The 19,460-nt window shown below is 36.6% G+C and overlaps 2 protein-coding genes across 2 annotated transcripts in view; both read left to right on the top strand.

The window, feature by feature from the left end:
- The window catches only part of LOC140165634 (uncharacterized), a 137,985-nt gene that overhangs the window by 99,292 nt on the left and 19,233 nt on the right, over positions 1 to 19,460 (top strand). The window lies entirely within an intron of this gene.
- On the top strand, positions 2 to 5,390 carry LOC140165478 (lithostathine-like). The gene is made up of 5 exons (XM_072188768.1): positions 2 to 64; positions 1,293 to 1,403; positions 3,198 to 3,353; positions 4,623 to 4,711; positions 5,193 to 5,390. Exons 1-5 carry the CDS (start codon positions 22 to 24, stop codon positions 5,388 to 5,390), a joined length of 597 nt encoding a protein of 198 aa, XP_072044869.1. The 5' UTR covers positions 2 to 21.

The raw sequence follows: 19,460 nt of genomic DNA, 5'->3' as shown, positions 1-19,460 counted from the left end.
ACACCAACAGCAGTCGGAGAGATGGCATTTAGCAACGAGAAATGCTATTCAACAACAAGCAGAGGTAATTCAAGAGCTTGAATTTGAATCCTCGTTCCTTACCCTAGAACTACTGAGCCATTTTTTAACTTAACACGAACTACGAAGAGGGGGTTGTTTCGACCCTCATTAATCAAGTACAAACAGTATCCACATAATGTCGCTATGACGTCATAATGTGAGGGGCAACCATGCAAATTTGGGAATTTCTGGCTATGTACAAAAGTATAGGCAAAAATGATTATCGATTTAAAATTTTTTAAATTTTCACCGAATTTCTGCTAAATATAAAAGGAAATGACTTTTTCACCTAACTTACAAATAAAAAGTCAGTAGCTTTGAAATAATTTCACAAGAGTGAAATGAAAATCATTGCCTCACCAACCCCTCTATTGTCATCTTTGATGGCCAGTCCTTAGTAGGGGATGGGGTGAAAATTTTATCATCAAAATGAGCGCAAAGGATGTATCTACGATTAGCGTAGGTCGTTTGACAACGCCATAAAAATCTTAGAGGGGTTGGTATAACCCCCCCTCGTAGTTCTAGGATTAAATCATTTCGTCTTTGTTTCTTAATACAATGTCTGCGTTTTTAAATCTTAGATTTTGCAATAGTGTATTCTTTTGGTTTATTTTGTATTGAAAAACTTAAATTGAAAAAAATAAACTCAACCCAGAAAGTATCAGAAATAGATGGTCAGATATATCGGGAAGTGAAATATATAGCAAACCTTATTTAATGTATATAAAGCGCAGCTTTCTCCTGCGCATTTTGATACCTCTTTTGTTGCTCTACGATATCATTTTGTTTTGTTTTGGGCGCTTGAGTAGCTTAAAGTCGGATTTTGAAATTTGCACTTAGCTCCTATTTAAGCCAAATGCGTTCAGAGCATGCGACGACGAATCCAGGCAGTGATAAACAGTGATGGTGGGCACACCAAGTACTGAGATGTCAGCAGAAAGAGTTCATGAGATAAGTCAGAGATAAGTAAAGGGTAGCAAGTATTGAAGTTGAAAGTCAAAGGAGTAAAATAAAGTAAAGTTTGTGGTTAAGTAAACAGAGCACATCTGTGTCCTTTGTTTTGATTTTGTGGGTGTGTGTGTGTACGTGTACGACAACATAATAAGTTTTGCTATATATTTCACTTCCCGATATATCTGGGAATATAATCGTTTCGATACTTTCTGGGTTGAGTTAATAGTCCCTGAACGTTCCATGAATATGACTTTTTATGCATTTATTTATTAACCCAGCTGGATGGCCGTTAGCTCTGCGTTTTTGCAACATATCAACGAATTCGTCTAGGCAAGGGCAGTGGGATTCTGTTCATATGTTAGGTTGTGTTGAAGATACAGAAGATAAAGGTAATGATTTTTCAAGGGCATGTCTATTAAAAAAATCAAGTTTAATCCATTCGAAGAGAATAATTATTACATTACAAATTGACACTCGTTGCAATTTGTTTATTCATATTCTCCTGAATACATCACTTTTGAAAGACAAATTGTGTTGGTAAAATGCTGGCGAGTACGGCCTTCAAGCAAAATTGATTTCTAGTGCAGCAGACTGACGACGTACATTTATGAACAGTTCGCGAGCTTTACATACACGTGCAGCTCTTGGGAGAGCTCTTTTAATGTTCATTGTTGTATATAATGCGCGACCTTCATCACTAGTAATTGGGAAGGGACAACAAAAGGTTAATTCCCGGCCATGGAAATTGGTTATTTGCATAATAAATGCAATAATTGATATGTCATGCTCCAATTCTGTTCTAAATTTTTTATTTTTTAAATTTTTTAGTCCAAGTATTTCTCATCAAGCTCATACATATTAATTGTAATATCACAATTTACTAATATATAATAAAGAAGCGGTTGATTTAAATGTGAAATACTTGATTCAGAGTTTTTCTGATAACAAAAACAGCATACGTTCTGTGCATTGACAGTTTTGGCAGTCCATTCTCTCAAAGCTGGCCATGTTCAAATTTTTACGTCACTGTAGTTTCTACAATCTTGTGCGAAAATCGTTGGGACAGATGATGTTTTATAGATCAAATTTCTGTGAATTGAACAAAAAGCTGAAAATACATGATACGCTCCATAGCTCACGTTATAAACTAGCTTCCCCCTCCCCCGTGGAAACAATGTTGGAGCAGACATTGAGCGCAACCACATTTTACTATTTTTCAGCATTCAACATTGAATAAGGGAGCGGGAGGGATGCATAAAATAAACAAACTGGCCCAAGCATTTCGCGCGGGATTGTAGGTCAACTGTCTCTTTCGAAGGAACTCACCGCTTACAGTTGTTTTTTGCGAAATATCAATTTTAAACGACCTATTTTCTCAAAAAGTCATTTTCATTGTAATCAAATTAGCTTGCCAATGTCATTTTGCAGGGAGGACAGTTTTTATGTCTACTTAGCTCAAATTTTGCTGTCTTCGATAATGGTTCATGTACGCTAGAGCGTTCGATAATATATGATTTGTTGTCAGCAGAGGATTAAAACAATATATATGCTCTTTAATTGTAATTATGATGGAAAGTAAGACCATAAAACTTAAAGCTGGATAATGATATTAATATTATAGTATGGACAACTTTAGTGCTGCAAGGGTGAATCCAGATTTTTTCATGTAATTGGGTCTCCTGATAAAATCTGATCAACGATACCGCTTCTAAATGAGATTTGCTCCTTAATTTATCGGGATAATGATACAGGTAGGACAACTCTGCAAAAACAGGTCGTTGGTACAAAATCGTAGTGGAGGTGTGGGGTCCTGCCCGCTTGTCCATCCACGGTATCCGCCCTTTGTACCCGAACTAATCAAACAAAAGTCTAGTAATATAGGTTAAGGCCCGTATTTCGGTTCTATTCTTCGACCTTCGGTTCTCCGTTTTTTATTTTCTGTGCAAACGATTAGTGTTGTTCAATCTATTCTCTTTCTCGGTGCATGATTTTTCTGCAGTTGAAGACACTTTGGGTCAATAGGTCAAAAACGCGGTGACTATAGCCACTATGTCTGTCGCAACTGAAAAAAAAAACCCGGCCCCAAGGTCTGATTATAAATATAATACTGGCATTATTTACCCAGGTGTAATTCTTAATTGCCGTATAATTAGTAATTTATATTTTACATTTCTTTCATGAAGGTTATTGTCCTGAAGGATGGGACCCTTATGGATCATATTGCTACTTTGTCAACGTTGACCACCATGTAAGCTTTAATGATGCTGTTGTCGCCTGTCAGAATCGAACTAGTAACCTCACCAGTATACATTCACGCGAAGAACAATTGTACCACATGTGTAAGCACTATGTCATGTGTAGCTACTATATGCAAAAACATGCTCTTTCAGAAATAAATGAATGAAACCTGTTGTAAATAAGGGATCTTTCAATTTAATTTTATTTTCTCTCACTTGTTATAAGTTCATGCTATGTTTGGAATAATTGATATATACCTAATATTAATAATTATATTAATTAATAAGTACTAGGCGGTCACCCGTATTTGGCGGTTCTCGGCTATCACAATTACCTGGCTGATGGTGACTGTACCCACCAAATGTCATGCACATGCGACAGTTTTTACTAATTTGACCTCAGATGACCCCTGGTGACCCTGAAATGACCTTACAAAAACTTGGCTCTAAATGGTGATTGTACCCACCAAGTTTCATGCCCATACGACAGTTTTTACTAATTTGACCTCAGATGACCCCTGGTGACCCTGAAATGGCCTTCTAAAAATTTGGTCCTAATTGTTGACTGTACCCACCATACCAAGTTTCATGCCCATATGACAGTTTTTACTAATTTGACCTCAGATGACCCTTGGGTGAGCTTGACCCACTAACCTATACAAACTTGTTCTCTCGGGTCAAGATGCACCCACCCACCAAGTTTGAGGAACGTGCGATCCCTAGTCTCCGAGAAAAACAGGTTTTACTAATTTGACCTCAGATGACCCCTGGATGACCTCGGGTGACCTTGACCCACTAACCAATACAAACTTGTTTTCGTCTCTGGTCAAGATGCACCCACCCACCAAGTTTCATGCCCATATGACAGTTTTTACTAATTTGACCTCAAATGACCCCTGGATGGCCTTGGGTGACATTGACCTACTAAAAGATACAAAATTGTTCTGTCTCGGGTCAAGATACATTCACCCACCAAGTTTGAGGAATGTGCGACCCCAAGTCTCCGAGAAAAACAGTTTTTACCAATTTCATCTCAGATGACCCCTGGATGACCTCGGGTGACCTTGACACACTAACCAAAACAAACTTGTTCTGGCTCAGGTCAAGATGCACCAACCCACCAAGTTTGAGGAACGTGCGACCCCTAGTCTCCGAGAAAATAGGCGGACAGACAGACAGACACACACACATATTATTATATAGATTATTTATTATTAATAATAATTATCATTAATAATAATTAAAGTATTTTCATGTTCGCGTGTACATAAATCACATGCATGTTTATAAACTGTTTAAGTGCTCGTTCACCATTTTACGGGCTAGAAGATTGCTCAATAAAAATATATTTCCTTATTTGACATTGTACAGTACTATATCGAAGAAATTCATCAGATGTGTGGATAGGGCTGCACAAGAGAAATAATGAACAAGATTTTGAGTGGATTGATGGTTCACCTGTAAGTAAACATCACCAGCTTCATCGTCAATATCATCATCATCGTTGTCGTCGGTGTTATCATCATCATCATTATCATCATCATCATCATCATCATCATCATCATCATCATCATCATCATCATCATCATCATAATCATCATCTGCATCGTCAATATCAACATCATCGTCATCGTCGTCGGTGTCATCATAATCATCATCATTATCGTTACACATCATAATTATAATCGCAATAGCAATTCGCCAACGAAGTGTTACGTGTAATCCGATTATCACTATGTCAACTGGATTCTGCACCACGATCGAAATGATCGCAACACAAAGTCTATGGCATGTACTACCAATTCCAAAAGGTGCGTGATCCAGTTACCAGGGAGTTATGTAACCACTTCGCACACAGTATTTTTTTTTATCTTATTCGGTGCTATTTATCATATATATTTATTGACTTCTTGTATTTTGATTCGCACCTCTTTTCCACAGTTTGATTATGACAGTTGGAGCCTAAATGAACATGATAATCGAGATGTAGGCGACAACTGTGTATACTTGAACACAAGAGGCAGTGGAAACTGGAATGACCAAAGTTGTGGTGATCTATTGGGATATATTTGCAAGAAACCAAAAGGTAGCCTAATCACATTGAAAGAAAGCAAAACGTACCGCGTCATTTCAGTATAGCAGTAATATCCCCAAAGCAATAATATTTGATTAATCATAAACATCTGAATTTCTTATTAAAGGAGCAGAAAATGGTTACGGCACTCGCATCTGATTCGTGGGGTCAGGTTTCATTCCACGACGGTGGAGACTTGGTAGATAAATCCACTAGAGTACAATTTCCTTCGGATGGGACGTGCGTTAATGGTAGAGAGATTGCGATTTCCAAAGTGATCGGACGCATGTCGATCTATTCAAAACCACTCTCTTGTATCGAAGCAAGGTTGCGTATTGAGCCAGTTTTGAAGATTTTACACAGGCGAAATTAACGTAGATACATCGTTGAAAATGAAAATTGTCCATGCAAAGACATATCAGAAGGACTTGTAATTATTATTAGATCCTCACAATAATAAAGCCTGTGTTAAAAACAGTGTTCACACGCAGATATATTCCATATATGTGTGATACTTTCCGTATAAAATGACATTGCATTTCAATTTTGCACAAACGGTATCTAAAACGCACGTAACGTAGAAATATGCTGATTTTACGACAAGCCGAACTGGTTATGAACGCCCCAGTTTTCAGCTCAAAAATCAATTTTTAAGTATCATTTTGAAAGGAAAGTTATATGTAACAAAAATACAATTAAGTTTAAGCAGGATGATAAGCCTGTCCGATCAAAAAAGCGATGTGTTTGATTTAGGCAGAGAAATCGGTAACCATTACATTTTCAATCACTATGCCCTCTATCGACCAGATCAGATAGTCTTTGTTCCAGCCGCATTGTTCTCCTTAGTACGAATGAGCACAATCCAGTTTGGAACGAACGGTACTATATCACCGTTTTCAACGTAGGTATAAACACGTGCTAACGTCGATGCGCAACGTGAACATATATCTCCATTGATATACAGTGTGACTCGCAGAGTTTGGAAATTTAATCCCTGTCTGTCCCATTGTCCGGCTGTATTGATATTTAAAATCTATGCACAAGACGCGCTTTGGAGTTTCATCATTTGTCAAAAGCATCAAGTCGTATTATCCAAAAAACAAAGTAACGCATCAGTATCGTTAATTGATATCTGCATTTTATACAAGTTGTGGTTCATGCAATGGCATTGTCCTTATGACATGATGTTTTGGACACTGATGGGACCCTCACATGGCAATAAGCTGAAACTTCTATATGGACACTGCATCTCAGAAGAATCTTGTGGACTCAACATGATTACAGTAAAGACTGACATACACTCCTTCAAATTAAAGGATCAGTTGATATAATCAGATTTTTTCCAACATTGGATATGATGATAATCTATTGATAATTGTGCTTCGATCTCAAAAACTGGTTCCCTATGTTGTAAAAAAATTCCGCTATTACCCAATCTTGAGGGAGGTGGGGCAAAATGGAGGATAAAATTTCGATTTTGAAGCCATTTTTCAAACATCATCATGGTCAAGGTCTAGTCACATATTGAGATATATTGTGTATTTGACTTCTGTGTTTTTGATTCGCACCTCTTAGTTTGAACAGAAAATAAAAGACTTTTCAGTACAATTTACAAATCATTAGAAGAAAAATGGGTGGAACTTACATTTCATGAAAATCACTAAACACATGCTATCGACCAGATCAGATAGTCTTTGTTCCTAGCCAAAGTTGTTCAGTGCAGAGTGCCTTGTAATCTCAAATTGTGAACCCACAGAGGTGTCAAAAACAGTGAGCACAATGGGTTTGGAACCAACTAACAGCAATAAATTCATTTCAGAATAACACTGCTTTTTCAACGCACGTAATAAATACATGAATTTCTTAAAACCAAATAAAGACAAAAAATCTGAGGCGTATAAAAATGGTTGCACTCCAGTCTATTCAATGTATGGTTTACTGTAAGAGTTTCATTACTAATACAATGAGACTGGGTAGATAAAACCACTAGAGTAATTGTATTAATTTCCGCAATCATAGAAGAGTTAATAGATTGAAGAGATTGGATTTAAGTGATCTAATAGGACGCATGTCATCACAAACCTGTTGCTAATGACCATTCCAATCTAAACGCAGCAAGCGAGGTTTTTACTATCTGAGCCAGTTTGAAGTCCCGGGCCCTAAAAGTAACGTCGATACATCGTTAAAATGCAACACAATTCATGAATACACCTTTTTACAATATGTAAATTTACTCAGATGTCCCAAATATGTTTTTTTTTTTTTTCTTCAGAATGTCTAATAAAAATTGCTTATGATATTTTTTTTGTTTGTAAATTATGTAGCATCAAATTGGAATTTTGACCCACGCTTTTCATTGATATAATAAGTCTCAAACTAATTTAGTTTTTCTAAACCCATTTCACATGTTGCACATCGTGGGATCTATATATTAAAGTTGGTTGTTTTCCCCTTCATGTCCGAAATATGTCCAAAACTTAGTACTTTACCTCGAAAAGCAACCAGCAGAAGTAGAAATCTGATCAATGAACGTAATTTTCATTCAAAACCCCTGTATCTGAAATTTGGAAAGTCAATATATTTGGTTTTAATCTACCACGTGGACAATGGAATTGTTTATGCACATGATAACTTTTTGGTTTGTTTGTTTGTTTGTTTGTTTATCACCTGATATGGGACCCTGTCCCCAAACCTAGAGAAATTCTCGTGGCCATTACAAACTATGCCCTCTATCTCCAGATGAATTTTGAATGATCACATGAGTTGGCAGGACACTATAGGACTACTTTTCTAAATTTAGCTATACGCCGTGCATGACCGGTATAAACTGTATAGAATGGGGGTGGGTACTCAACACTTTTATGACACTGCACTCATTGTTACCAAAATGTGTTTCAACGTCGTATACAACGTGGACCCGGATGACATCACACTCAACTCAAAATTAGAATTAAATATCTAGTTCCGATCATTGAATATAATCGTCATTATTTTATTTTTTGAAAATCATTGGATATGATGTATAATCATTATAATGATAATTGTGCTTGATCTTTCATTACAAGTCGTTTCAAATCAAAAACAAAACAAAAGGCACTATACCGAATCACATCGTTAATTGAATCTTTGCTATACTTGAAGTTCTGGCAAAATGTATCCATTGTCATCTTATGATATCATCCAAATGGAGGCTAGTTTTCGCGTGGATTTGAAGGTATTCCATTTTTCAAACATCTATGATCACAGTCAAGGAACTGATCTTTGAAAAATTGATCAAAAAAAAAAAGGCAGTTGAAGCCTATCAATCGAAAATCTTGACAAACATGAGAATTTCATGACTAATATTAACACTAATTTTGCATTGAATACAGTTCATTACAGTTTTTCCTGACATTTTGAAAAAATGAAAATTATAGCTTTTCTTTTGTTTTATAATGATAATTTATAGTGAAACTGTGTAACTCAAAATTTTGTTCATTTGAATACCAAATTCGATCGTTTACTGTATTGCCTTATTAAAACTGATCAGCACTTTTTCAATCAATCGGTTGTCAGACTGTCACATTTTAAGATAAGACGGATTTGGGTATATAGACGAGAGACAAACAAGGGTCTAGGTCCGTCACCATGTATAAGATCCCAGCAAAATCAATTATCTACCTATGGGTGGGAAAAGTCATTAATGTAACCGCACAAAAGACGATCTCATAATTGAGCCCCTCCTCACAATGCATAAATGAATACTTTATATGTTCTGTTGTTCTGTACCATTTAATGATCACGATTAAGACCCCTGCCATCACAGAAACGAGGAAGGGGCCTAGTGGTCATCTTTTGTACGGTCACATTAATGACTTTCCCCACCCCGGGGATACATTGAGGGCATCTTATATGAATGAATACATTTGAGACGATTTTGTTTGGTGAAATTACAGTTTCCAATGTTGAAAGGTCTATTTGGGATGATTTCTGGGTTTCAACCTTTACAAACAGTAGTGGAATTTAAATGAGAATTCTTTCTAAGCGATGAGAATTGAACAAAACTATGAGAATTTAACATTTTCTCATTTCTATAAACTTTCCTCATCCAAATGAATGAGAAATACTCACCTGTCAACAACCTGTCACAGATGGTTGTTTGACACTGAAATTAATGTGAACTTTCTTTTCTCATAAGGAATTATTATGATTACTTTGTTTCGATGCAAAACACATCGCATTACGTTATTTGTGTCCAAATGGGACTGACGTGGTGGAGGAATAAATTACTTACTTTTTGAATTTTTACAATTGACTTCGCGATTCTTGAAATATATGAATTTTACGAAAAGTCTCTCATGTTCCAAACATTTCCATTCGATGATATTATTAATATTAGTATCAGAAGTGCCAATCACTGCGCATTATCTGAAAGTGTAGTAGGCTGTACAAGCTGGCAATTTATAACTTTCTAAGTAGTGCCACACACAAAAATACGAATTGTTCTAAATTATACGACCCTATATATTTGATCGGGATCAAGTCAATAAAACAAATTGGCAATTGGCAATTCCAATTTCCTTTTGTGTTTTATTTCAGGTGGTCGGGCAGTTGAATACGATATTGCAACGCGATATTTGAAGATTGTATTTCGAAACAAGAAGAACGACTTAAAGGTATGGGGCGCACCAGATGTGAATATATGTGTTTAGTATTATTGATGCTTTACTTTTAGAGAAGGATTTAGCGTCGTCATTGCATGTTTGCATGCCTTGTGCATATCGTCTGTAAGCACAGAATGTGAAACAAACATTTGTACACAATACTGCATAATATGCACACAAGTTGTGTAATTGCTAGCAGTGAAAAATCATTATTATTCATATTACTTGTCAACGTTTCCGTGATTTGTTTTATCTAAGACAATAAATAACAGTACTGTTCAATCGTCATCCACTTTATCCACTAACGACCCAAGACGGTCCAAATATGACATTCGAAAATTGCGCCGAAAATAATGTTGTTTGTTCTTTCAGATACCGTAATCCTTGAGGAATGTCCTGAAAACTGGCAGGGATATTCCGGGTATTGTTATTACCTCAGTAATACTCCGGCGAACTTCAACGGTGCTCGAAGGGCTTGTACCAACTATGATTCTTCTTTAGCTAGTATACACAGCATTGGAGAGCAAGTGTTTTTACAAGGTAACTCAGCAAACACAAAACGTTTTCGACATCATTCGCAAAAGGTTGTCAGAAAACGTTTAAAAGTCGGGTTATATAAAGGGTACATTAATGGTATAAAACGTTTTCATAACATTAAATAACATTTGTTGGTAATTTACTGCACAGCAAAAACAAATGTTTTACAGAAAACATTTCAATGTCGGGTTATATAAAGGGTATAAAAACGTTTTAATAACATTCCAAAAATATTTTTGAAAACTTGGTACAAATCATTCTAAAAAGAATGTTATTTTTGGGTTGAAAAAATGTTTTGCCAAAAATGTTTGCCCAAAATATTTACAGTAACGTTTCGACATTTAAATGTTATTAAAGCGTTTTGTAAAAAACATTTTAAGAACATTTCTGTGTTTGCTCAGGTGCAAATATTTTAACATAATGTTATTTAAGTGTTGACAAAATATTTGGCCAAAATGTTTGCAAAAATAGTTTACAATGACATTTCGAAAACATTTTAAAAATATTGTTGTAGTGTGTTTTCATACAAAACGTTTAAAAAACGATTTCATGACCTTTATATAACCCGACATTTTAACGTTATTAAAACGTTTTTTACCTAAAGTAAAACCCAAAATATAGCTTATTTTTTGTGTTTGCTGGGAAGGTATATTTTTGGAACAACCGTGACATAAGCTGCAATGTCAAGTGACTACGGCATATTTCACATCAGATTTTCAGCTAAAACATTGATAAAATATAATAGGACTGATTTCTTAAGGTTTCTGTAGTAGGCCTTTAGGTATCAACATATTTAAATAGCACCCTGATTTTCACACAAATAAGAATAATAAACAGAAAAAATGGTACTAGCTATAAAATGTCCATGCACATTAGTGTGAAAGCTGTTGGTATTGACCATGTCTAGAATTTAAATAACACATGAAACAAACGTGTAGCAGGTCGTTTATGATGTTTTTAAATATTTCTTGAAAACTTAAGAACACTACGAATGTGGGAGAAATTTTCAATAAAGGCCGCCAATATTTCTAGGTTGTGCATGGAAGAAAACTCACAATTGGATGTCATGCATTGTTTGATGCTAAAGTCTACAACCCCTTTTGAAAAATATGTCGGAAATAATTTTGTGAACAAAGGTAGTTTTAAACCTTTTAATAGAAACTAATGAAGGACTTTGCAAATATGTTCTCCTGCATCAGACCAATCAGTAGTGACTGATTATCTAGACACCATGAAACTAGTATAAATGAGGGCTGCAATTGAAAAAAATCCTGTAGCCTTCTACGAGACTTTGTACGTTATGTCAATACATTCTAATCTTATATTAATCATGTCATTTTTTTTTTTCCACAATTTACCAGGACTATCTAAGGATGTAACTGGTGGTCCCTTCATTGGTTTGTGCATGATTCGTTTAACGTGATTTTCAATGGGTGGACGAGACACCAGTAAGAAAATTTTCTCCGTTTCTTTGAAAAAGTAACCCTTACAAAAAACTAGCATTCCCTAAGCACTCACTAATTCCATTGAATGGTAAAGAACCGGTAATGAATGCCTAAGTTAATAAGCGGTTGTTAGCATGCCTGTTTGTTAACCGCTAAGTGGTTCATTAAGTCAAGAGGCGAAATATGTAAATGAGCTAAGCACTCGAACCACTAAGGAAATGTTCAAACCACCAAGGAAACATTCAAACCGCCTATGCATTTAAACCACCTAGAAGCATTCTGATTGGGAAGCATTCCAACCGTTTAGGAAGCATTCCAACCGCTGGAAAAACCGCTAGGCCTATTAGCACCTCGAACCACTTATTTAGCCCTCAACCGCTATAAGTGGTTCGTAAGTGGTTAATAAGCCCTCCTCAGAGGCGAAATATGTAAATGAGCTAAACCACTTAGTGGCATTCCAACCGCCTATGAAACTCCAACCGCCAATGTTTTCCAATCGCCTCAAAATTCCAACCGCCTATAAAGGCATAAAACGCTTATAGGCATTCCAACCACTTTGAAGCACTTGAACCACTATATAATTATATAGCTATGATGGCTAAGCAATTATACGAGAGTGACGAATAGGAATATAATGCACTGCAGAAAATTGCACATGGTAAGCCCAGAATATACTCCATTTTTTATCCATTGTGACAACGCAGATCGAGGCATTTAGTTCAGTACAGCGTCTGTCTTTGTCGAGTCTATGATACTTTTAGTGTGGACACTATGGAGATGTGACTCCAAGTTCTTCTGGTTGAAGATATAATTGTCAAATCAGCTTAGAATTCAGTATTAACATCAATTGAGTGAACGCAAAAATGTACCATCTGGTGGCTAAATCCCGATGGATAAATCATGTTCAAATGTAGCTTCAATGAATTCCCATCAGATTATTGCTTTAGCCCTCTAATCACACGGTTGTATTAGCACTTGAACGAATATATCAGAATCAAAGGATACCATTATTATTGTCTCAATTAACACACAAACCATATGCAAACACCAGAAAGCTGGCCACTGCTATGGTTGTTATATAGTTTATCTTTTTTATTCTGTGATGTAATTCTCCAAATTGACTCCTAAAGACAAATTAAATAATTCTTATCAACAACTATGGAGGTCCAAACTATTCCCTTCATAATAAATGAAGTCAAAAGTCCTTTCCCTAATTTTGAGCCATATGAGTGCTTTTTGAGGATTTGTGCATGGTATAAATGTACACTGTTATTATTAATGTTAATAATAATGCCCCAATATGCTAACACTCCTTTCCTATAGACCATATATTTCAAGAAACTTACATTTATATCTAGTCATATGTAAGCTTACCTATTCCATATTGTGGCATATTATTGCACTCAAAGATAACTATACACATGGATCCCATACAATTTGTCCACATAATCTGCACATGTAACATCCCAAATGTAAAGAGTGAAAATAAGGCCTATAATAAAGCTGGAAACATGAAAGAATTAAGATTCAATCATCTCTGCATTCACACCAGTTCAAAATGGCAGTTAGAAATATATTCCCATCATGCACCTGTTTGACCCTTAGGTCAACCACTAAGAATGCTAGTCAAGGCTATTAGCAGAATGCCTAATTGAATGGAATGCCTATTACTTAGAAATTTTTAACCGAATGCCTAATACTTAGAAATTTTTCAGTGGAATGCCTATTACTTTAAAAATTTTTAACCGAATGCATAATACTTAGAAATTTTTCAGTGGAATGCCTATCAGTTAAGAATTTTTAACCGAATGCCTATTCGAATTGAGTGCCTATTGTAATCCTAGAACCACTTTTATGAATGCTTAGGAATGCCTAAGTTAATAGTTTGTTTAACGAGGGCTTAATGAGTAAATAGGCATCCGGTAGCATTCTTGTGAGGCATTCGTTGCCTGTGAACCAGCTCTATAGGCATTCATTATTGCTGAGTGCTAGTGACGACCTAGTACCGCTATCCTTGGCACTCGAGGGCTTGGCGAATTACAGAATGCCAAATAGGCATTCATGTTTGGTGTAGGGCATATTGGATGCTAGAGTCATATTAATATATAAATACGAAGAGTTTTGCAAAATTAAAATATCACTTTGTTAGGGCTAAAAGTTAACCCCTGCATTTATTTCATACGCCATATAATAATGATAGAGTGGAAAGGTCACACCGATTTCGTGCGGAATGTCATTCCAGAACCCCAACATTTGACATTCAAGGCAAGATGAAACATGGCGGTACCCATCCACGCAATATGGACTTGACTTATGATATTGCCCTCCTGGAGTCTTCAGTAGTATGGGGCTGGTTACAGGATCCACATAAGCAACAGCAGAAGACACAGGTCTCCTGATCAGTTCAGCTAAGACATATTGTTTGACTGCATTGTAATTCTCAGCCGGCAGTGGCGTGCGCAGCGCATTAAAAGTAGCGGGGCCAGGTTGTAGCCCCCCCCCGCAAGCTCTAGGGTTTTAGCGTTTTAAAAAACCAAGGAATCATATTTTGAGGGAGCAAATTTTGACGTTTTGCAGTCCTCTGAATTCCCCCGAATGACCAACAAAAGTGGGGGGCTGTGCCCCTACCTGCCCCCCCCCCTTCGCGCACGCCACTATCAGCCGGCACTTGAACCTGTGAAAGAATATACCCTATACATTCCATCACATGCAAAGAAAAAACCTAGACGACAGCGCACCGTATTTTTGTGTCAGTTCCTGAAGAACTGACACCTTCTCCTACAGGTTTGACGATCACGTGACAAATCGAATCTGTGACGTCAATATTAATATCGATATCAATTTAAGGCTGTTCTAGTTAAATTACATACCCATTGGCATTTTGGCTGTTCCATTTAATGTACATACTCCCTCTGAAATAATGGCCCCAAAATAGCTGTTCCATTTAATTTACATACTCCCTGGCTGTTCCATCCGCTGAGAAATCAACATTTCCCTCTGCCTGTGCACTTAGTCCTTGAATTGATCCTGATTTGCATTGTCGTATAGAGTTATTTTTTTACACAACAGGGATAATCAGGGATGTTACTATTGTTTAACTTAATAAAGCATACTTTTGCTTTTATCTTTCTTTGTCCTTTATTAATTATAAATTAGGTGATTTAATTAATATAATTCTTTGTTTCAGCGACCCTGGGGTAAACAGACAAACAAAAACATGGGTCAAAATCCTTCAATTTCTGTGAAAATTGAACAAAAGTACCCAAATCCCTACATTTTATATCTCCTGTGTTATAGACAAATTTTATACGTCACATTTAAAATCATTTAAAACGATTTTTTTTTGCCATTTCGAAGAACCGGTGAGGCGTATAGGGATGTAACTTGATGAGGTTGTGGTAAGCGGCAGTCGTAAGATCCGATGCGATTTTTGTCGCAAGATATGCAAATTAGTCACCACATTTGCCTATTTTTTTTATTTGTCGAAATGCTTTTGGCCATTTTTCGGAACTAGTGAGGCATATAGAAATGTAATTTGGTGGGTGATGGTTAAGAGCAGTCTTAAGATCAGATGCTATTTTTGTCACAAAATATGCAAATCAGCCACCTCATTTCCTTTTTTTCTATTTTAAAAACGCTTTTTGCCATTTTTCAGAACTGGTAGGGGGTATATAGATGTAACTTGGTAGGGTGGTGGTAAAGGGGCAGTCTTAAGATCCCACGTGATTTTTGTCGTAAAATATTCAAATTAGTCACCTCATTTGCATATTTGTTTATTTTTAAAAAGGCTTTTTGCCATTTTTTGGAACTGGTGAGGCGTATAGAGATTTAACTTGGTGGGATGGTGGTAAGGGCAGTCTTAAGATCCCATGTGATATGCAAATTAGCTACCTCATTTGTATATTTTTTATTTTTAAAAACATTTTTAGCTAGAATAGAAGGCTGACGCTGCGCCAAAACACGTATGTAAGTGTTTAATTATTTAATGAAAAATGAACTACCACTAAATGTTCCTGTCAGTGCTGCAGTGCAAAACTTCTCATGCACTTCCATTTTTAACATTACATTCAAATAATAATTACACTGTAAATTGGAACTGACACCAATTTTTTTCAGGAATTCTTGTTTAATTATATACAGCGCTTATAGGAAGATACTGATGAAATGCTGATGCCACACCAAATTACATTAATGACCCAAGATCGCTGTAGCTAGAGTAGCCTGTCTAATCCACAGCCGACTACTGATGATGATGATGATGATGATGATGATGATGATGATGATGATGATGATGATGATGATGATGATGATGATGATAATGATGATGATGATGATGATGATGATGATGATGATGATGATGATGATGATGATGATGATGTTGATCTTCTTAAGATTCTTAACATCATCATCAGTCTGCTACTAATAAATGTATCAACTCTAGATTTATTTTTTCTTGTTCAGGTTGATTACACGAATTGGGCAAAAGGTGAACCAAACAATGGGGGCGATGAAGATTGTGTCGTGCTATTTGGAAAGGAACGAGGACATGCTCAGGGATGGTGGAATGACAGATCTTGTTCTTTAACAAGGAAATACATATGCAAGAAAAAAGGTATAATGAAAACCGGGGCGGCACTCACTAAAATTGGTTACAGGGATGTGCGGCCACATTGACCTCAATTTTTCAACTCGATCTCACCCAATGACCCCTTTTTATTTTAATGAACTCCTCTCACCCAATAACCCCTTGTTTGTTTTCCTGTCACCAAATGACCCCGTTTTTTTTAATTTTGGGGAAATTTTGATAATCTCTCATTAAATGACCCCATTTTTTCATTATTTTTTTCAAATTTTTTCGATTTGTTTCAAATTTTTGACAATTTTGTATCAACGTTTATTTCTTGACCCAAAATTTTTCCAAGTCTCACTGAATGACCCCATTTTTGATCAGATTTTCCCCAGCCTCACCCAAAGACAACCTTTTTTGGAACCTTCTCACTGAAAGACCCCCCCCCCCCCCGCCCTTTTTTTTTTGTCCGCACATCCCCGTCACTTCCAAAGTCGAGTACCCCCACTGGAATGGAAGCAATTAGCATATTACATGGATTGCGATTTATTAATGATGTCGTGGCAGATCTGTCACAAGAGTCATCCTTTGAAAGAGTATCCGATATCCGTAGACAGGTACCATCTGGACAAAATGGTTTGGATACTGGAATTGAAGAGTTATAAAAATATAAACCAAGTTGAATGGTTTTAATGTGTAATGACAGAGGTATAGAAAATGCAGTACCATTGGGCTATTCCAGAAAATAGATGCACACCCCCTATAGAGGAGTTCGGATTTCCAGACTTTTTTGTCCAGTCTTGATTGTTGGAAATCCAGACTTTTAAAGTATCCAAAGGCAAAAAACAAAAAACAAAAGAAACAGCAGAAAAATAGTTCAAAATCAGAAATCCTCAATTTGAGACCTTATTTTCCTGCATTTAAATTTGATTTCCAGGCTTTTTCAAGTGACATTAGCAACTGGAATTCAATCGTTTTCAGAAAGCAGACTTGTAAATCCAGACATTTCTATGATTGAAAAGTTACTCCTCTATAGGGGGTGTGCACTTATTTTCTGAAATAGCCCATTGTTTAGGAGCAACTTTCGTGCTCTCATACACGTTCTTACACGAATGATAAGCCCGATGGTAAGCCAAATAATGACATGCATGTATTTGCCCACTGGTCATGCTGTTAGAAGAACCATGAACGAATCACAGAGACCTTGTGAGTTTGGCATAGTACACTATTAATACAAATGGTTTTTTACTCTATTCCAATTTTATTTTTACATTACCTTCGTTTTTCTTAACTACAACAGCAACGTGCAACTTTGATCTAGGAATAGAAAATGGAAGAATTTCAGACAGTCAACTCACCTCATCCAGTGTTAGGGACGCATTACACGGTCCAACGAGAGCTCGTCTAAACCAACCTCGTCAAGATTCCTCAGCAGGAGCGTGGGCGGCAGAATCAAATGATCTAGATCAGTGGATTCAGGTGTCTTTTCTTCGAGAAACGGTTGTTACCGCCGTTGTTACTCAGGGACGGGATGATGTAGGCCAATGGGTCACAGAGTACTCGGTGGAATATAATCGGGATGGGTCGGCATGGAGGTTTATCAAAGAGTATGGTACAAACAGCGAAAAGGTGCGTTTTCTTTTATGACAAGCTATTGTCAAACGGTTAAATTATTCTGACTCCAACGTCATTTGGAATTAATCTGTATAATTTTAAGCAAATGCAGTGTATGTCCTCCCACCGTATTTCACACACGAAAAAAACTACAGGTGATGGGTATTTTATTTCAAGCAAAACCCCAGGAAGTTGTATGTTAGCGGACAAATAGCATATAATATTTTTGTCATTTAAAAATAAATACCGGGCCAACTTATTTTCTAACATACAGATATTTACTGGCAACACAGACAATGCTACACCCGTTACCCAAGTGTTTGACGAGCCAGTGACAGTAATTGCAATACGGATACGCCCACAAGCTTGGTATAACCACATCAGCATGCGCTTTGAGCTAAAAGGGTGCATAGGTAAAATTAAACATAACAACAAACACAAATTTAAAATAAAAACTATGGCACTCGAATTGCGAAGTGACGGGATAAATGGACAGCGATTCAAACGGAATCGGTAAGAGATTTGATCACAAAGCGCGTCATTTGATGAGAAGCACTAAATATGGGAGTTATTTATTGAGATCTTGATGATGAGCCCGAAATTTGAACAATTCTATAACGAAAATGTCAACAACAAAAAAGAGCCTAAAATGTTGATGGGGGACAACAAAATTCTGGTCCTTTTAGAGCTTGTCTAAAATTCCATTTTAGACCTACTTAAAGAGCTCCATTATGACAGCTAAACAAAGTTGTCATTGTTAGCAAGCGATGAAGTTCGGGTCTTTGCACATTCCCCCGCAGCAGATGACGGGCAGCATTGTGCAATTTTGAATGAAATATGTCAAATTAAGTAAATCACATTTTAGTACTGGCATACAAGTATCTAAATTTATTTTATTATCATGAGAAAAGTTATTATTCACTGAAACATTTTCAGAAAAGAGCGCTGCTTGCTTGGCTGACGCACGCATTGGTTGGACAATTTCTACCTGAGGGACATCAATGGATAGCAGCTTTGGGACATTTGTTTTCCTGGGAAAGAAACGCCTTGTGATGGTATCATCACTCACTGGCGTTTCTGGCCAGTAGAGAGTGCTCCGTTCCGGGCCATTGTGTGGAGAAGTGTGCCCAATGAAGACGACAAATTTAAAATAGTTGGAGTTACTAATATCCCCCGATTAGGTAGAAACAAAGCCGTGCTTTACACTCTTCCACCTCACGACCGTTTTTACGTAAAGAAAGGAGATGTTCTAGGTTTTGCTTTCAAAACCAGTGTGCTCGCGAAGGAAGTTAATTCTAAAGACGTAAGCAGTGTTCGTTGGTTTCGAAA

This window comes from Amphiura filiformis, chromosome 12, assembly GCF_039555335.1.
Source record: "Amphiura filiformis chromosome 12, Afil_fr2py, whole genome shotgun sequence".
Lineage (NCBI taxonomy): Eukaryota > Metazoa > Echinodermata > Ophiuroidea > Amphilepidida > Amphiuridae > Amphiura > Amphiura filiformis.
Note: the sequence above shows the minus strand (reverse complement) of the source record. Positions and strands in the feature narration are given on the sequence as shown.